General features: G+C 41.6%; 2 protein-coding genes across 3 annotated transcripts in view; both read left to right on the top strand.

The window, feature by feature from the left end:
* Nucleotides 1-19,634, top strand: part of Ubac2 (UBA domain containing 2) — a 162,671-nt gene that overhangs the window by 64,201 nt on the left and 78,836 nt on the right. The window lies entirely within an intron of this gene.
* On the top strand, nucleotides 16,708-19,619 carry LOC124099725 (BBSome-interacting protein 1-like). The gene has a single exon (XM_046454965.2). It carries the CDS (start codon nucleotides 17,883-17,885, stop codon nucleotides 18,036-18,038), a length of 156 nt encoding a protein of 51 aa, XP_046310921.1. The 5' UTR covers nucleotides 16,708-17,882; the 3' UTR covers nucleotides 18,039-19,619.

The following is a 19,634-nucleotide window of genomic DNA, read 5'->3' as shown; positions in this document are numbered from 1 at the left end:
GAAATTCTTTCTGTCAGTATTTTAGTAGTATTTCTTCAGTATCTTATTGAATCCCCTTTTTATCACATTTGAGAAATGTGATACTGATTTGATTCATGTTCCTTTGTGTTTTTTTATCTGTAGCCTTTGGAAGCTTCCAGAATTTTTCTCTTGTTCTCACCATCTCATTAAAATGTGTCTTACTGGGGCTGGGGATGTGGCTCAAGCGGTAGCGTGCTCGCCTGGCATGCGTGTGGCCCGGGTTCGATCCTCAGCACCACATACAAACAAAAAAAATGTTGTGTTCGCCGAAAGCTAAAAAAAATATTAAAATAAAAAATAAAATAAAAAGTGTCTTACTATAAATTATCTTTATCTAAACAGTTGGGGTTTCCTTTTTGTTTTAATTTTTTTTTTTTTTTGGTTGTAGATGGACACAGTACTTTTATTTTATTTATTTTTATGTGGAGCTGAGAATCCAACCCAGGCCTCATGCATGCTAGGCAAGTGCTCTACCACTGAGCCACAACCCCAGCCCCAACTATTGGGATTTCTTTCTTTTCTTTTTTTTTTTTTTTTGACTTCTATGCCTTATGACTTTATTTTTTTATTTTGGGGATTTCTAAGAGACCTTTAATTGAAAAAAAATTTTTTAGTATTCTTTGAGTGGCATTATTCTGTAAATATGTTCTCTTCATCTCTCCCGATTTAGCCTTTTAAGCTGACCCTGGGAAAGTTCCTCAGTCTGCTATATTTCTAGCTTGCTAATTTGTTCTTCAGCTGTATGAATTGCACTATTTAGTCCATTGATGATATTTATTGTACTTAGTGTTTCCACAGTCTTCTTCTTTCTTTCCTCCCTCCCCCCTCTCTCTTTTCTACCTTTGAATGCAGGGCCTAGGTTATACTAAGTACACATGTTACCACTGAGCTATCCCTCAGCCCTGATTTCATATTTTTGATATTTTCTTTTGTGTCTTCTAATAGTATAACAGTTAATACATTTTGTAACTTGGGGTTCATATGTTCTAAAAATTCTGCTTCCATTAGTAATATTGTTCAGTTTGTTGTTTCTCTTTCATTGTGATTGTGTTCCAAGGAGGTCTAGTGATTCTGACATCTGAACTCATGTTCCCCTGAGGGGATTAAACTACTCTGGCAATGTCACATCAGGTAAGAGTGGTCATGAGCTTCTAGGGTAGATGACCCACAGTCTCACAGAACCTTTGTTACTTACTCCTGTTTGCTGGCGTTCAATAAGCAATATTGAGAGGAAGCAGTTTCTATGTAGGGTAATTTCTATGTAAGGTAATTCCTGTCCTGGGGGAAAGGAAGGAGGGAGAGGAAAAGGTAGGTGTGGGATGCTCTTTCTTGTTGTTAATACCTGCCTTGCAGTGTGGCTGTGGGCAGATTTATTGGAGATCTGATTATCTGTACCTTGTGACACCTTGTGACACTTCCACTCTGGAGCGGTTCTGTCTCTGCCTTTTTGGGCTGTATTCATGTGCAGGCTCTGTTAATCAGAAGACTTCTGAGTTTCTCCTCTTGAATTTTTCCTGAATTATGTTGATCATCTCCCTGTTTTCTCCTTTCTTCAAATGCTGTTACTAAAGTTCTGCCACCTAGACAGGTCTAGTTGTAACTCCCCCGCCCCCATTTTATTTTTCTTTGTATTTTTGCTCTCCTTGCTGGGAGATTCCTAAGTTTTGTCTTCCAACTCTTCTAATTAATATTTTTAAATAAACCTTTATTAAATTATAACACATACGTGAAAAAGATGTGCACATGATTTCAGAGCTTATTGACTTTCTCCAAATGACAACCTTCTAAACACCATTAGTTGTACCTGGAAGTTCCACTTTTGCTGCCTCCCAGGTTCTACTTTATCCCCAAAGTCTATATATACTGACTTTTTACACCCCAGTTTAGTTTTGTCTGTGTTTAGTTCTAGGTTAAACCTTGTTTTCTCTGTTTAGTGTTTAGGTTTAAACCTTATGGAAGTGTAGGTTCTTTCTTTTAGCTTATGTTCAGTTTCATCTGTGATGCTGTGCAGTCTTGCATTGTTCTCATCACTGGTGGAGTGTTGTGGGGCATGAGCACACTGTTTGTTCCCCTGGCTGTTAATGGACATTGGCGGTGTTCATGACTTGGGGTATTGCAAGCATTGTTTCTGTGAACACATGTGAGCGTGTCTTTGGTCACGTGGGTGTACAGGTTTCTGTTGGGTATGTGCCTGGGAGTTGAGCACCGGATCACAGGGTAGACACATGCTTAGCTTTAGAAGATGTTGCCCTTTCCCTGTGGTCAGGAGTTTTGGAACAGCTTGCCTGCCTCAAGTGGTTGTGGTCAGGATTTCACTGCTTATCTGCAGGCTTCGTTTGGACTGAGGACCATGATGACTTACTTTTGTAGCGTGGTGGTGGGTAGGGAGCCTTGGTTGCTTGGGTGGAGCCGCCTGGTGTCTTCATGACCGGGCAGCCGACTCCCCTGGGGTGAGCCAGCCAGAGCACAGCAATCCTTTCAGTTTGTGTCATACTGGTGCTTGTGTGGTGATCTTCACTGTGGGTTTAGTTCGCATTTCCTTGACAGCTAATGAGATCAAGTACCTTTTCGTCTTTTGATTTATTGTTTTATTTTTAATATTTATATCCTATTTTTAATTTTCAGTAGGTCTTTGCATTTGCTAGATGTTCATGTTTTCCTGACTTCCTGTTTTAGTTTCATAGAGACAGTAATTTTTCTTCTCATGATATTAAGGATCGTTTCCAGATCCCCCAAGGTTTTCATTTTTCTACACAGTTTCTGTTTCTTCTGAATTCCTTTTTGCCTCCTTTTTTTTCTGCTTTTGATGCTAGGGGTTTTTCTTAAATACTTTTGAACCTTTGCCTACCTATTTAAGATCTAGCTTCTAAACAAGCAGCAGACTGCAGTCTCTGGGTGGCCTTGGACTCCACTGTGTGGTCCCTATTGGGATGTTCCATTAGGAGTGCCCAGCATCAGCCCTGTGAATTATAAGTCCCTTCCACCTTTTGAGTTGGTCAGATTTCCTGCGCATCCTCTGCAGTTAGTATAGGAACTTTCACTTGAGCTTATAAAGTTTGATTTTCAGTTATTGTCTGAACTCTCAGTTGTGCAAGCAATCCCCCAAATCTCTACACCATTTCCAGAGAGTCTACCTCCAGGCCTTGCTGGGACAGGGTGAAGCAATGAGGGGTGTTTTCCAGCATCTGTTCAAGTCAATTCCAATGCCATCCACCTGGAGCTAGTTTGAGATCCCACAGGGTGAAGCGCTGAGCCTCAAGAGACTGCCTCCACTTGAGATGTCAGCCACAAGTCCCAGGCTGCCTGTACTTCTGGTCAGACTGGCTTTAAATGGAGGGTTGCCATGACCCCCACCCCCACCCCTATGATCTACCCCGTATTTGATAATTTGCTAGAGCAACTCTCAGAACTCAGGAAGGTACTTTATTTACATTTTCTTTTATTACAAAGGATATAATGCCGGAACAGCCAATGGAAGAGATGCACACGACAGGTGTCGGGGCGCAAGTACAAAGCATCAGCCTTCTCCAGCAGGCCATCCTCCCTGAATCTCAGGGTTCAGGCTTTATATATAGAGCGCTATCTCCAGGTACCCCCACCCCTGGTGGCTGGTGGATGGGGCTCGAAGTCCCAGCCCTCTAATCACTTGGTCTTTCTGGTGACTGACTCCATCTGAGGCTAACTGGGGCTGTACCCTAAGTATCCCCATCGACTTAACTCGGATGTGGTTGAAAGAGGCTTGTTATGAGTAAAAAAAGACACTTCTTTCACCCTGGAAATTCCAAGGGTTTAGGAGCTCTCTGCTAGGAATGGGGGCCAAAGGCCAAATACCTTTTCATATTGTATACCAGACAGGCAGTAGGTGGGTGAGTGGTGGCAGGGGTTCAGTGTTCTGATAGCCTCTCATCATTCTGAAAAAGCTGGTACTGTGCCCTTGGGGAACTTGAAGGTTAGGTCTCTTCTCTGATTTCACAGGGTTTAATGTTTGGCTTTTTCAGGTTTGCCACTGTTATTAACCATTGTATTTCTGTATTCCAGCCTATGAAAAAATTTATGATCATCAGCTCTTCTTTATCTTTGTGGGTTTATGTCTTTAAAAAATTATTTCAATGTCATTCTTATGAGGCTTTGGGGGAAGAATAGAGGAAATAAAATAATGTACTCAATCTATCATCTTTAACTGGTGGTAATGTTTTCTTAAAAAGCATGTGTTTTAAGAATACTTGAAATTGTGACATCAGACTTTCTCTCCATTGTTTGTATTAGGCTTCCTCTGTAAATATTCAAAAATTTTAATTAGGGTGGTTTTACATTGTGTTATTCTCCAACAGTGTTCTTTTACTCAAAGCAGATTTGAAATCTGCTCTGCTGTCTGTTAGTCTGTTTCCTAGGTCTTTTAGTATTTTGGCCAATTTGTCTCTTTTCCCCTCACACCTAGTCCATGAGCATCTTTGCACATAGTCATTGGAGCATCTGCATACCAGTCTGGGGGTGGAGGGAGTCCAGGGAGTTTGGCAGGTTTCAGTATCTGTGTACAGGAACCCAATGTTCTCATTTCTACAAATACCACTTTCTGCCAGGATGTTTTCTAATAGTCCCACCACAGAGGACTTGTACTTCTGACCTTCATGAGGAGATTACATGATTATAACAGATCTTGGTCATGACACTTTCCAGTTGTGCCTCTGCATTGCACAGTCTAGCGCAAGCACTCTAGGACTGCACACAGGTGACTCAGGAGGCTAAGAAACAGGACTGTGGTGGTGCCAAAATTATTTTGTGGACTAATTTGGTTATTTAGATTTACTTAAAAAAAAATCAGTCATAGAAATTTTATGTAAATTTTTTACAACTTTGTAGCCCTGTGTTTAGACTGCAGTGTTATGCGTGGTAGGCAGTGGTGTGCACTGTCTTGACAGTGCTGAGAGGTAGGGCCGTCTAGATCAGGGCCAGTGCAGAGCATCAGCATACCTACAGCCATCTGTGGTCACTTCAGTATCAACCGTTGGAATATTTTTAAGGGAAGTGGGTATTGTGGGCAAAGTTAGCGATATGTGACAGTTAGCTTTCTAAGTTACTTGTCCTTGGGTTTGAACTTGGGCTAAATATTTATTATATAAATAATCATTATAGGTATTTACATTTTAAGTAAATCTAGTGAGTGGGCTGGAGCCTTTGTGTGGACCAGGAAAAAAAAATCATCATCATAGCTTGAAAGATGATCTGTATCTTTAATTCAGAAGCAAAGTGGTATTTCCAGAATAAAGGTGGAGCCGCGAGGGCCTGCAGATTTGAAATGATCACATCAACATGTTTAAAATAATAGATGATGGGGCTGGGGATGTGGCTCAAGCGGTAGCGCGCTCGCCTGGCATGCGCGGGGGGCGCTGGGTTCGATCCTCAGCACCACATAAAAATAAAATAAAGATGTTGTGTCCACCGAAAAACTAAAAATAAATATTAAAAAAATAAAATAATAGATGAGGTGAAGTAAACTAATAGGTATTTTATATTTCCATTCCTCTTCTTATTTTAAAAGAAAACTTTGTTAAGTTGATCTGGTTATATCTGTTTTACTGGTGAGAAAATTGTTTTTAGACTAGGAAATCTGCCCAGGAACACATAACTCAGCTGATAGAGAGAGACTTTGAACCTAGATCACTGGAATCCAAAACCCCAGAGCCTTCCAGACAAGATAACAGCAGTAGAGGTGGACAGGTCAGAGCTCATCCTGTGTACCAGCTTGTGATTGCTTCTGAGTGTTGACCATGGCAAAAAGGACCTCCTGTCCTTAATGAGGGGCTCAGTATGAATCTGTTTTAAAACTTTGTGTTTTAAGCTGTTCTTTTTCCCTTCCTTTTCCTACTGCTCCCAACCCACCATCTTTTCTTCTATCCCCTACCTCACTCCTTATCCCACTCCTCGTATTCTGCTCCTTGCCCATGTCCCCTCCCACCACAACCTGTTGGTTTGATGAGGCTGGCCAGAGGTTTTAATACGAGTGCTCAACATGATGCACAGAGCAAAGTCAACAAATGAAAGATATGTTTCTCAAGATTTTTATTTAGAATGTGGGATGTGGGAGAGAGAGCCACCGTTCGGTGGTTTCAGGAAAAGCCTAAAGGTCACTTTTCAAGAAACAGTCTTTTTACCTCCGCCTGCAGACCAGGTCACAGTCTCAGAGCATTTCTAAGTAACATATAATGAATGGCTTGATACCTTCCTCTTCTACCAGAATAAAAACCTTATGCAAGCAAGGGACCATGTCATTTTTACTAATGTTGCCTTGGTGTCTCAGTTTGCTTGGGTTACAGTAAAAAAAAAAAAAAATACCATAGACTGGGTGCCTTGTAATCAACAGAAATTTATTTTTCATTATTCTGGAGACTGGGAGGTTCAAAATCAAGGCACTAGCACCTTCAGTGGTTGGTGAAACCCTGCGCAGCCAGAGGGTGCCTCTCCTGCCACGTTCGTGGAGACCTTCCTGGTTCACAGCCGACTTCCTTTTCTCCGGGCCTCACATGCTAGAAAGGAGGAGAGGTTTCTTTGGGACCTCTTTTATAAGGGCACTAATCCCAGTCATGAGGATTCCACCCTTGTGACCCAGTCACTTCACAAAGGCCCTGCCTTCAGCTGCTCTCACATTAAGATTTGGGGGACACACCTGGCAGTTGGTAGCACTTGGTTAATACAGTGGCTCCCACATAGTGGGCTGTATGTTGGGTGAATGGATCAGATCCACCGATGGATCTGAATGAAAAGTTTTTGGTCTTTTAATTCCATTCTATCTCCTTTTGTTTGTGACTCCCTGTCATTATGATACCATTGTCTGCACCACCCCATCCCCCAATTTTATCTCTAAAGGAGGTCTGGTCTTATTTCTTTATACCTCAAGAAACTTCCTGTGGCGTCAAAGTTGAACTCCAGCTGACATTTCCAGCCTTGTTTTCTGTCATTTTCCCCTTGTACTCAGCACACCAGCCAAATCTCACTGTTACTGCTACCTGTCACTCCTGGGCCATTTCAAGCCTCTCTGTATTCATTATGCTGACAATTCTGGTCACATCTTTTCTGTCTTTGCTCAGCAAACTTCTGCCAAGCAAGCCAGGATGAACCCCCTTAGGTCTCTCTGTCCTGAAGCCCTACCCCAGCCAGAGTGCACCCTCAGCACCTTGTGCTCATAGGTGACTTAGTGCTTGGAAGGCACGTAAGACCTTTATGACTTGAGATTGTAATTTAACTAGCCACTGTCTCAGCTTGATCCTTTTGAGAGAGCAGGATCTTATTCTCTCTTCTAGCTCCCTAAGCATGGAGTAGTGAAAAGGGTGTTCTTCAAGACCAGAGATTAGTGCGATTGAAATTTCACGCTGCCGCATATACTAGTTGCTCTGATTATTCTTTTGCACTAATCATGGATGCTCCGCTTTCCCCGCCCCTCCTATCTCTCTTCCTTCTTGGTGCCTCAAATCTGTTACTCATAAGAAATATACAAAAGTTGAATTTCAAATTTGGATTCACTGCTGGGGATGTAGCTCAGTGACAGAATGCATGCAAGTCCCTGGGTTTGATACCCAAACACCACACACACACAAATTAGGGTTCAATGACTTTTTTAAAAATTAGAGCATTATAGTTACACATAGTAGTTGGGTTCATTTTTGACAAATCATATATGCATGGAATTTGATTTACTCCATTTCAATCTCTGTTCCTGTGTCTTCCCTTCCTTCTTCCCTCCTCCTATTCTCCTTCCTCTACTCTACTGATCTTTCTTTCACTCATTTATTTATTTTTGATTGGTGCTTTTTACATATACATGAAATTTCCCGTAGTACATTTATATATATGCATATAACATGATTTTGTTAAATTCATTCCTTATTTCCTCTCCTTTCTTGCCCCTCTTCTCTCCCTTCAGTGATATTTTTAAAGGATTGAAATGTGATTGTATGAAATCATTTCCAGAATCTTACCTAGAAACACATAATCCACTAATTCTTATGTTCTCAGAATATCTCCTTTCGCAACCAAAAGGTTCTCAAACTTTCAATTCAGTTCAGTGTTTGGGTGTCTGATACTGCGTGTCCAGCCTTGTGCTTAGTGCTGAGTTGAACCTTAGCATTCAGTGAGTACACCCCTGCTGTCCTGGTCCTCAGAGTGTGCACAGTGATGTGCCACATCAGTCCTCAAGGAGTCATGGAAGGTGGAAGCTCTCATCACCTTTGAGGAAGCGACTCAGAAACCTGCAGCACCATTTTTCTTCAAAGTGGTGGAGAAAAGTCACAGTGGTAGAAGGTATGGACCTAGAAGAATTGGCTGTTCTTGCTTTATTTATGCATTCAACATTGTCTGAGGATTGGTTAGGAAAGGAGAATGCTAATCACCTTTGTCAAGACATTAGTAATGTTTGAAGCCCTGTGCCTTTGGAATCAAAGTGATACCGCCAGTGATGAAAATCATTCAGGGCTGAATTCCGTTTCCCCAATGTGAAGACTGAATCCCCAAGAAACACAGGGGCAAGTGTAGAAAGCAAGTTTTATTTAAAGGATAGAACAAAGGCAGACTCCTTTGCAGAGAAGGGGTCCAGAACTGATATCGAAAGAAATAGGGGTATCCTGTCACTTCTTTACATTTTAGAATTTCTTCATTCTCATGGCCTCTCCTCCTCACTGTCCTTCAAAACTGACTCATGACCAAAGTGACTCCTGAAAAAAGGTGGATCAAGGGCAGGAATGAAGCCACTGAGGGGTCCAGACAGGAAGGGAGCAGCCCAGGAGGCATTCATTAACAGCCTCTTGTGGGGAGGAACAATCCTTCTTACCCACCCACGCAGGTGACTTTTGGCCACTGGTGAGGAGAAGAGGGATGTGTCCTGAAGATATTAACATTCCATTCCCTTTGAATCAGCTTCCATCTTGCCAACCTGACCCCCCCATCATCTGTCTACACTTACTGCCTGACCTTTATTCTTGCTTCAGAAGTGGCATGCAGTTACCCATGGGGACTGATGGCTAATGTAAAAGACATCTTAGGCTTTTAGCACTGCAGGGATTTCCCTCGTAGTCTCAGTGGCCTGAGTGTCTTTCCAGGGGACAGATTTAATGTATCCTGTTTAAAAGGGTTTATAAGCTTTCACCAGAAAGTTGGGTGAAGCCACATGATCTGTGATTTCATATTTGAATATGAAGGTTGGTGGCCCAGTTGACCTAGACTAGAGTTTTCTCACCCATGGTACTGTGGTATTTGGGCTTTATGACTCTTATCATGGGGGGCTGTCTTGTGCATGGCACGTTGTTTAGCACCCCTGGCCTCTATCCAGTGGATACTAGTAGCTGTTTCCCCAGTCGTGACAACAAAAAAATGTCTCCAGATTTTGCCAAATGACATGTCAGAGGCAAAATTGGCTCTGATGGCAGATGAGAGCTTGCGTGGTACAGCACCGTAAACAGAGCCTTGGAAAGAGTTAGCCTCCACACTCAGGAGTTCATTGCTTGTGAAACAATTTGAGCTGTCTTAACCAGGTAGAATATTTCTAGTAGTTGACTAAAATAGGGTTGGTTGAGGCTATTAGTAAAAATTTGTTTCAAACAAGTTTAACATCTGTTTTCATTTCTGCTTTTGTAAGTTGCTTTGCTACTCAATTCCTTTATTTTAGCTATCTTCCTCCTGGGGCTTAAAATATTTTGAGTATGTCAAAATTTCCAGCCTAATAGGAAATGTACTTTGTTCAAACAGGAATAAAAGAAAAGTATTAGTAACTGTTAGGATAGGATGATGGGAAGTTTAATGCTGGTTAAGTCAGAGTCAGGTGGTGGCAAAGTAGATCATTTAATGATAAAGGGAACTAGAAGTCTGGTTGTATTCAAGATTCACTTCCTGTTCTTGTTTATCATTGGAAAGTTGCGCCTTATGAAAGATTTTAGATTCAGATCATTGTAGTATTCTAAGAAAAAAATTTCAAAATGCTAACCATGCCTTGATAACCATAGCAAAATACACAACACACAAAAATAATCTCATACCTATTTTAGGATTGAGTTTTTGTCTTTGTTGTATGTTGGGTTCTGAAATAATCTATGCACTTCTGTTATCTGTGGTTAAAGAAGGCCTGACGAGTTTTCAGAGCACAGTGTGCCTGCTTGGACTGGACAGTTTGTGGAATAATGAATGAATCCTGACTGATGCAGTAGAAAGGGTATTGATTATTAAAGCAGTACAGAGAATCTGAGATTGGGCATAGAAGCAGTCCTAGATGCTGCAGAGCTAGAGTCAGCACTAATTTCCCCTCTCCCCTAAAATTATTCATTTACTTAACATTCAGTACTGACAGCACATAGGCAGAGAGGTTCTGAGGGCACCTGTCTGTATTATTTTCAGCTTTCATCTCAGTGTCTAGGCAAGTGCTGACTCCTGCAGTAGGCATTTAACAAACGCTTGCTGCTTGTTAAGGCAAGGGATATGGAATATGTCTTAACCAGACCAAGGATATGTTTGTCAACATCAGTAACAACATGGAAAAAATACCGAGAAATATTTTGAAATATTAAGATTATTATTATTTTTTATGGTGGAATTTGTTCTTTCTCTTAAGAAATCTTAACAAATATATATTAAATAACTGTTGTACTATAGAGGCTAGTTTTACCATGCTCCTACTTTAGGTGAATGTCCACCACAGTCTTGTAGGATACTGGTTTGTTGTGTTCTCTGCGGGGAGCAGAGGCTCTGAGCACTTACCCAGTCACTGGGCTGTGGTCGCTTAAATGGGAGACTGGAAGGAAATCCACACCCATGATTCTTTTTTTTTTTTTTCCCATTTTATTTTAGTTGCAGACGAACACAGTACCTATTATTTTATTTATTTATATATGGTGCTAAGGATTGAACCCAGAGCCTCACACATGCTAGGCATGTGCTCTACCAGTGAGCTACAACCCCAGGCCCCCCCCCCCACCACACACACACACACTCTGACTTGTTCCCCTCCAGGCAGTATGCCTTTATGCTACTTTCTTTTGTAAGGCAAAAAGTCTAATTGGGGTGATCTATTTACTATACTAGAAAATAATTCAAATATATAAACTTATCAGCAAACTGAAGCTTTCTCTCTGTTTTTCAACTGTGGGGATACAGATGCTTGTATCAGTAAATGTTAGTCTCTGGGAGGCTGAGGCAGGAGGATTGCAAGTTCAAAGGCAACCTGTGCAATTTAGTAAGACCCTGTCTCAAAATAAAATAAAAAACAGGGTGGGGATGTAGCTCAGTGGTAGAGCACTTGCCTTACTAGTACATGTGAGGCCCTGGTTTCAATTCCCAGTACTGGGCGGAAAAAAAGTAAATGTTAGTGTTCAAAGACAACTTTTATAATTGTGTTCAAATTTTGCCGCTAAAATGAGAAGTACAAATAAGCCAACACACTATAAAAAGAGTTTCAGATGATATTTGTGGGGTGCCCCTGAGAACAGGATCTAAAGAAGCCCTCAGCTACAGGATACTTGGGTCATTTAGCCATTGATTTTGTTTTAATTTAGTGGCTAGAAGAAACTATACTGTTTCTCTTCAATAACTTCCAAATGCTGCTGCTTATGTTGCATTATGTTTTAAAATTTTAAAATAAATCAAGTTTCTAAAAAGTTGCCATAATAGGACAAAGAATCCACTCATACCCTCAGCCCAGATGCCCAGATTCTTAACACATTCTAAATTTGTTTTATCATTTCTTTCTGGGCACTTGTGATATTTTTCTGCATCATTTGAGAGTAAGTTTTACACATGGTGTTCCTTTACTCCTAAGTACATCAATATGTATGACTTTATTCATATTTGGCAATTATACAAACATAACCTGTTCTTTGTCAGTGACTTTTTTCACTGTCAGCCCCCTTACTAGAACTTGTTGAAGCTCTGTTGAGACTCCCCACATGTGCTCTTAGCGTGTAAATGTGGCCACTGTGCGTCCTCTTCTCACATCATTCAGGTAACCCATCTCTGTCCCTCTCTCTCTGAATCCATCCCTGAACTTCTGCTTCCACCCTTGTTGTAACAAGAGTGTGGGGATGTGTTAGAGGCTATATTTACCATTATAAACACTTATTACAGAAAATGTCAAACATTCACAAATGCTGAGAAACAGCAGAATGAATGCCACGTACCTGTTATCTTGTTAGCATTTTGTCCGCCACACAAACTTCAAATAATTCCCTAATGAGACACTTTTCCCTTTAACTGTTTGCTCCCTAAATCCTCAGTATCCCCTAACCCTGTGCCTGAGACTGACCATTCTTTTTCTGGGTCTCTGGAGAGACCTGAGGGTGTGGGGACAGACACAGTCACATACCAGGCTTCAGGTAGAGCCTGGGAAAGATTGTTGAGACTAGAAACAAAGACTGCTTCCATTTCTTGTCATGTGAGTGTCAGGTGTGTGAGGCTAATGCCTTCTCTTTACACTTGTTCTTTAAATAAAACCAGTAAGATCAAATTCATGACCTTCTTCATACCCTTGCTCCGCTGATGGGGCACAAATCTGCAGTAATACTTGAGATGTCTCTGGAGACACTTGCAGTAGGTCTCAGTCATTATACATGATAGGTAGTGAATGATAGCACAGGATGCATCCATCTTTTTAAGCCCTCATACAGGCAGGCACCCTAATGTTGCCACTACATACCAAAGTGGGGGAAGGGGGTTTCAGTGTGGGACCTGAGGGGGAAGGCTGTGGATTGCTATCCTCAGGCAGAAAGGACACATTAGAATGTTACTTTTTTTAGATGATTCAACCCTTTTGTAGTCCCCCTGTGGTTTCAGTCTGACATACTCTTTTCTTCTCAAAACCTACATGGGAAAAGTTATTCTTACAAGTTATAGAAACCAGAAATAAAGATTCTCACACTCTGAGAAGATGGAAAAAGGACAATCAAAAAGTACTTAAATTCTTGTTTCTGATCAATTACAATAGGTCCTTTAGGGGACAGTAGGTCATGGGGTTCCTGCCCAGGACTGGCTTGCAGGTTAGTTATGTAGACAAGATATCTAAAAAGTATTATTAGCAAGGAGAAGAAACACAGAAGCTCTTGGTTTTTGAGGAAGATTAACTATTGAAACAAAAATTGTGTTCTGTATTTCCCATCTATAGTGCCTTCTCATATAATTTCTTCTAACAACTATAGTGTTGCAGAGATTTCTCTTCAGTTTGAATATGCACTGTCAGAGATAAGTAAGTGTAAGTAGACATATGTGCCGTTTTTATATGTGGAAGAAACTGGAAAAGCTGGTGGTCCTCTTCTTACACTGTCAGCAGAAAGCAAAAAGAAATCCTGACTGAGGTAAATGTTGTTCTAGTTTCTACTGTAAAATATTTCTCATGATTACTATTTTAGTACCAAGCATGTGTTAGTGACCTACTGTGCTTAACAAATAATCACATGCAATAGCATAAATCTCATGTCCACTTCCATTTGTTTTAATAATGTAGAGCATGTGGCTAATGTGTGACAGCCTGTTGTCAACATGGTTTCCAATATGAACTTGTCCACATTCAAGGAGCTGTAGTCACAGCTGCTCAGGAAAAGTCAGTGTCTCTGCCCCAGTGGAGTCTTATGTTTTAGCTGAGCAAGGGACACAAGCATGAAGTATAGGCTCTAGGCTATCTGATGGCCAGCAGAGAGCTGACAGATTATCTAACACTGCCTTCCCTGAGAGGAAAACCGAGGCCCAGAAAGGCTCAAAGACTGGAGAGAGTGGGTCAAAGCTGGGTCACAGCCAACTAGAACCAGGCTTCAGGAGCCCAGGAGTTATTTGTCCTATTATTTAAAGGGTTTTTTTCTTCCTTTGGCTGAGTTCAGGCTGTCTGATGTAGACTTTAAAAGCCAAATGAGTTGAAGACAGGAAGATGGGTGGCTTTGGGTCATCCAAGAATTAAAGGAAGAGGTACAATTTGGATGTAGGTGTAAACAGTAAGTTGAGGGAACAAGTAATCCATCCAGTGAGAACGAAATGTGTATTCTCTTCTTGGAAGAGAGACAAAACTAACCAGACTGACTTGAAAGGCATATACTGGGCAATGCAAAGAAATTGGCTTGGAAGGATTGAAAGTGTAGGGGAGGAAGTGGGACTTCCATGCTGTAGACTCTGGGGAACTTGACTCCATCCTTGAGCGTGAAAGGACCCAGTGAAAGTGGGATGAGGGGAAGATGAGTTTGTGTGCTAGAAGGATTGTCTGCATTTTCTTTTCCTATATTCTGTATATTGGTTTTTCCTTCCAAGTAGGTTAAACACTCTGTCAATCAGAGTAGGCAACTTATGCTGCAGCCACAAATGCATCCTGGAATTCAGAGGCTTAACACTTGAGTGTGCTGCTTGTGTGCCCTGCTCATTCAACACAGGTGCATAGGGTGGGAGTTCTGCACTTACTCATTCAGGGACCCAGGCTGACCAAGGTCCACCATCCAGAGCATCACTGCTCACAGTGGCGAGAGAAAAGAGCTGGATGGAATATGTCATCACTTTCTCACTTCACCCTGGAAGTGATATATATCACTTCCCTCAACTCATTGGCTAGAAGTAGTCACATCCCCCCGCCCCCCACCCAGCAAGGGAGTAGTATTTCTTTCAAGACTCTTTGAGGGACATGTAATACTACTCGTTTAAGAGAGAAAATGTAGTGGTAAGAGTGCATAGCTAGGTGCAGTGGTGCACACCTGAAATCCTAGGATTTCAACTAGGAGGTTGAGGCAGGAGAATCACAAGTTCAAGGCCAGCCTGGACAACTTCATAAGAACCTATTTAAAAATAAAAATTCAGAAAAGAGTTGGGGGTGTAGCTCATCATGGCAGAGTGATTGCCTAACACATGTGAGGCCCTGGCTTCAGAGTGAAGACCCAGAGCCATACTGCTGGGATCCAGAACCTGGCCTTTGCAATGACTAGGATCTTGGGAAAGCCACACACCTCCCCGGCAAGTTAGTTTCATAGTCTATGAAATGGGGGCAGAGAGAAAGACCAGCCTCACAGAGCTACTGTGATGCGTCTGAGCTTCCCATGAGTGCTTGGAGCACTGTGCTATATAATCGCCGGCAGGTGTTATGGTTGGTATTATTAGTATAATATGTTGGCTTCCTGGACAGTGTCCTAAAGGAGGCTAAAGTTCTGACTCTGGTTGAGCAGCCAGAGGGGAAGAGGTGGTGGCAATCTAGGTATGGCTGGCTGGTGTCTAGACAGTGGTGGTGACATTGGGTAAAGAAAAGATGGACAGGAGAGTGCAGGAGGAGTAAAACCAAGCAAGGCTTTGCTCATCTGCTAACCCCCCTGCATGTCAGGAGGCTGTGAATGGCTGGGAGAGTGAAGGTGGAGTCTTCAGGCAAGTTAGGGGCCATGTGGGGAAATGGGCTGATGTAAGATGTAGAAGTGGGGAGAGGGACAGGCACAGGAGGCTGTAGGAAATGCAAGCATGTGACCCAGGCAAGAGGAGGAACTGGAGCTAGTTCTTGTTGAGCACATTTCAGTAATGGTGACAAGGGACTGCTCCCAGTCATTGACTGGCTGCAGCCCTGGGCCAGAAGGTTTGGGTTTAAATCCCAGCTCCAGCACACCACGGGCCCTGGCACCCAGGCTCCTCTCAGCACGGTGGGGATGATAAGCACACCAGCTCAGGCGGGGGTTAAGTGACATGCTGCCTGTGCCGTGGTAAGAAGAGTGTGTGGTGACTGATGAGTAACGGTCATTCTTTGCTCACTGAGGTTTTAATGAGCAGAAATGTGGGGCTTTCTTCTAAGTGATGAGTTTTTCTGAGTGTAATGCTTAGAACTTCCATCGGCAGCAGTCTGGTGAATACTCATGGGCCTGGTTGGTCCCACATCATTTCTAGTCCTCATGCCTTCATTTCTGATTCTTAACCTGAATAGTCAGTCAGTGAACACATATTTTTAGCTTTTCAGAGAATAACAGATTACAACAGACTGAAAAGTAACCAAAGTAGAACATTTAAAAGGCTAATTTAAGATCAGTGCTTCCCCTTTTAAAATTGTACACCACTGTTGGCTGGTTGGTAGGAGCCACTGCCCTCGCCCCTTGAGTTATGAAATTACCTCCAAGCAGAACATACTGCTCTATCTAATTCTATTAATAATTTGCTGGTTAATTGCCTCTGTTTTTTTAATATGTCTAGTTTAAGTTGCAGAGTCTTCTAAGGCACACACGTCTCTCCTCAGGGGCACGTGCAATCTAGCATTTATGGTATTTCTTATCATTCCTCTGAGAAATTAAGAACGTCCCAGGTATTCTCGTGGGGATGTAGAGTGTGGCCAGTGATAGTACAAGACACGTGCCATTCTGTTCAGTGGGTACTTGAGAACTCTGTATTGGCCGGTGCTGTGCCAGCTCCTGGTACACAGCAACCAGGGCCTTGTCCTCAAGGGGCTCATAGCCCAGCCAAGTTCATAAGCTGTTGTTGAGTCATTTGTCCTATTATTTAAAGATTATATACTCTGCTGGCATAAATGATACAAGTCAGCCTCTCATACTTTTTCTGGGTCCACATGATTTATTCTTTATTTTTTGTTTTTGGCAGTGCTTGGGTTTGAACCCACTTGTGCTCTATTACTGAGCTTTTATTTTTTATTTCCCTCCCTCCCTCCCTCCCTCCCTCCCTTCCTCCCTTCCTTCCCAGGGTCTTGTTAGGTTGTTGAGGCTGGCAACTCTTGTTGCTCACTCTTGACCAGCTGCTTTTCTGGATTTAGTGTGGGCAGCCCTCCCTGCTCATGTTGTCCACAGAACTGTGGAAGGGAAGACATCACGTAACATATGGCCTGTTTCTACGTTTTTGAGCTCTTTAGACATACCTGATGCCATTTCTTGTTATTCTTATACCACCACTGACTAGTTGATACATGTAATAGTTTTAAACTGAGTAGCTTTAAGGGTTTAAGAAACTTCAACCAAATGATCTTTTTAGAAATAAAAGTATTATGAAAGAAATATGGCCATCTGCCATAATAACTATCTGCTTCCCCAAATGGAGTTTTCCTGTCTCCCTATTTTATTTAAACTTGTAATGTATTAACTGATTCATTTAGAAAATACTTATAAGTTATAATTTACCGCTCCCCCACCACACCCTGTGGTACTGGGAATCAAACCCAGGGGTGCTCAACTACTGAGCTACATCCCCCCCACCTTTTTAAATTTTGATACAGGGCCTCATTAAATTGCTGAGGCTGGATACAACTTGTGATCCTCCTTCTTCAGCCTTCCAAGTAGCTGGGATTATAGGTGCTCATGTGCCCAGCACAGTTTTTAAACAGATGTAGATCACCTCCTTTGTTCTGTAACAGAATACAAAAATTGTCTAGCACTGTCTCTGTGCTCCAAGTTTACCTACTACTGGTGAAGGGACTGTGCCAGCAATAAAAGTGAAGTTAACTAACAATACAAGATGATGCGAGAGAGCCCTAGGTCATGGTGAGTGACAGCTGGGTGAATGGAGTAGGCCGTGAGGCCTTGGGAAAGAGAGAGAAGGGCTGAGTTTGACTGGACTATAGACTTAGAAAAGATTATTTGGAGATTTGTTTAGAGTTTACCTTTTTGTCGTAGGCTACTGAAATCTAGATACCATCATGTTTATAAGTTTGTGGTGAGGTGGAAGGGAAAGGTGGGAAACTTAAGGTAAAAGAATGTACTGTTCCTTTCTTCCCCTGGTCTTACCGTTACCCCCGGCAACAGCTGACCTTCTGGGAAAGAATGTGTCTTTCCTTCCATAGGCTTCAGTCAAGAACTCTGACATCTTGATACTACCAGATTGGATGCTAAAACAGCAATAAGACAACCGGAACTTTGAGGAAAAAACTTACTGTATCCAATAGTTCGTACATGGCAGAAGTAAAGTCAGTGTTCCAGGAAGTTCTTCCAAACCAAGGGCAGCTGTTTGTGGAAGGTATAAGTACAATGGTGCTCTGTAAACCCAAACTTTTACCCTTAAAATCTTTGACTCTGGAAAAACTGGAGAAAATGCAGCAAGCAGCATAGTTCACTAACAAGAAATGTCAGAAAAAGAACACAACAGCAAATAACCCATTGATGAGACTTACCATAGGGAACACCCTTCCTTCCTTACCTACCACTTAGTAATTAGAAAGTGTTCTGCAGCTATATGCTGAAAGTAGGATTTAATAAAACTGGTAACAGTCATGCTCACGTAAATGAAAATAAAATTCCCAGGATTGGTAAAACTTGTGAATTTGTAACCGTGGTTTGTGTTGACCACAAGCAGTTGAAACTCTGAATTGAATCTCACAGAATTTTCTTTGACTCATGTTTTTAGAATTTCAAATTGTTCTTCATTCCTACTGTTACCAGTTTTAAATTTACAGGCACAAATGACTAATTGTAACTTTTATATACAGAGGATCTTTGTAAGTTTATTAAATACCTGAATTTGAAGATCAAAAAAAAAAAAATGTGCTGTTCCTCTGTCAAGTGCTACAGGTATTGACCTTCTTGTGTGAAGGAACCTAAGAACTGGTCCCATGAGCACCTTGTCATTGGCTCATCTGCAGGATGGTCTGTGTTCCAGTGTAGTTTGGAACTGGTTTACCATAAAGAGCCTCAGACATTGAGGAGGCTCTGTTTTGTGTCTTTGTTTCTGGTTTTCCTTTAGTTGTCTTCACAATGGTTTCTTTTTAGACATCTGACTCAAATGACCACCTCGTGCCACCTTGCACAAAATATCTAGTGCTTGCCCTTTGTTCCCTTCCACTTGGGAAAGTTTATAGATGGAATGAAGGCAAGGTAGTTAGATCCCAACTTTTGTCCATGCAGTCTCGTCTATCACCTATTTCTAGGAGGCATTTTAAAGGCCATGTGGCTTTTTGAGAAGTTAATATAACACAGATCTGAACTATACATCAACCATTGTTGCACCAACCATTAAGATTAATTTCTTTATGGGATAAAAAGTGAGCAAGATTAGAATTTGAAATAGTCTGAGGGTCTAAAGCCCAATACAAATTTAAAGTATGACTTATGATATAGTCTTTTGTTTCTTTAACTTCTGTTATCAAAATTAGTATCATTGTCAATTGAGATAACCAACCATACTGAGGAAATTTCAGGGGCTTTGTAATCCATTCTGAGCAGTCAGACAGATTGAGCTTAGAAAGGAACTACTGTTTGTAGTGAGGTATTTATTTGAGCAAGTGTATAGTGTTGTAAAGAATCCTGAGAACTCTTATAATTTTATATTTTACTTCCTGTCTTATCTAGGCAAGTATCAACCATACACTCTGCTGTTCACCCCCGCCCCTAGCCTTTCTTATAATCCAGACTACAGAAACATAGATACAAGGTACAATCAATCTGGGAATAAAAAAGAATTTCCCCCATGGGAAATGATGATCCCCTATGGACCCAAGGGAAGACAAACATATATGCTTATTTTTTACCCCTAAGGAGAATTTAGCAAGTGACCCCTTCTCCCAGTGGAGACCTCCCTATTTCTGAGCAGTGGCCCTTAAATACTGCCCTGGCTGTGTGGGGAAAGGTGGACACCTGTGTTGTCTCAGTCACCATCAACATTTACAGTATTGCTTTTTTAATCTACCTGTTCCTAATTTTACTCCCCCT

Source organism: Marmota monax, unplaced genomic scaffold (genome assembly GCF_021218885.2).
Source record: "Marmota monax isolate L192 unplaced genomic scaffold, Marmota_monax_Labrador192_F-V1.1 WCK01_AAM20220418_F8-fsc00026, whole genome shotgun sequence".
NCBI classification, from domain to species: domain Eukaryota; kingdom Metazoa; phylum Chordata; class Mammalia; order Rodentia; family Sciuridae; genus Marmota; species Marmota monax.
This window is presented reverse-complemented; position numbering and strand designations above follow the sequence as displayed.

What these genes read in the sequence shown, in the direction of transcription:
- LOC124099725 (XM_046454965.2), top strand. Translation starts at nt 17,883, where the DNA reads ATGGCAGAAGTAAAGTCAGTGTTCCAGGAAGTTCTTCCAAACCAAGGG.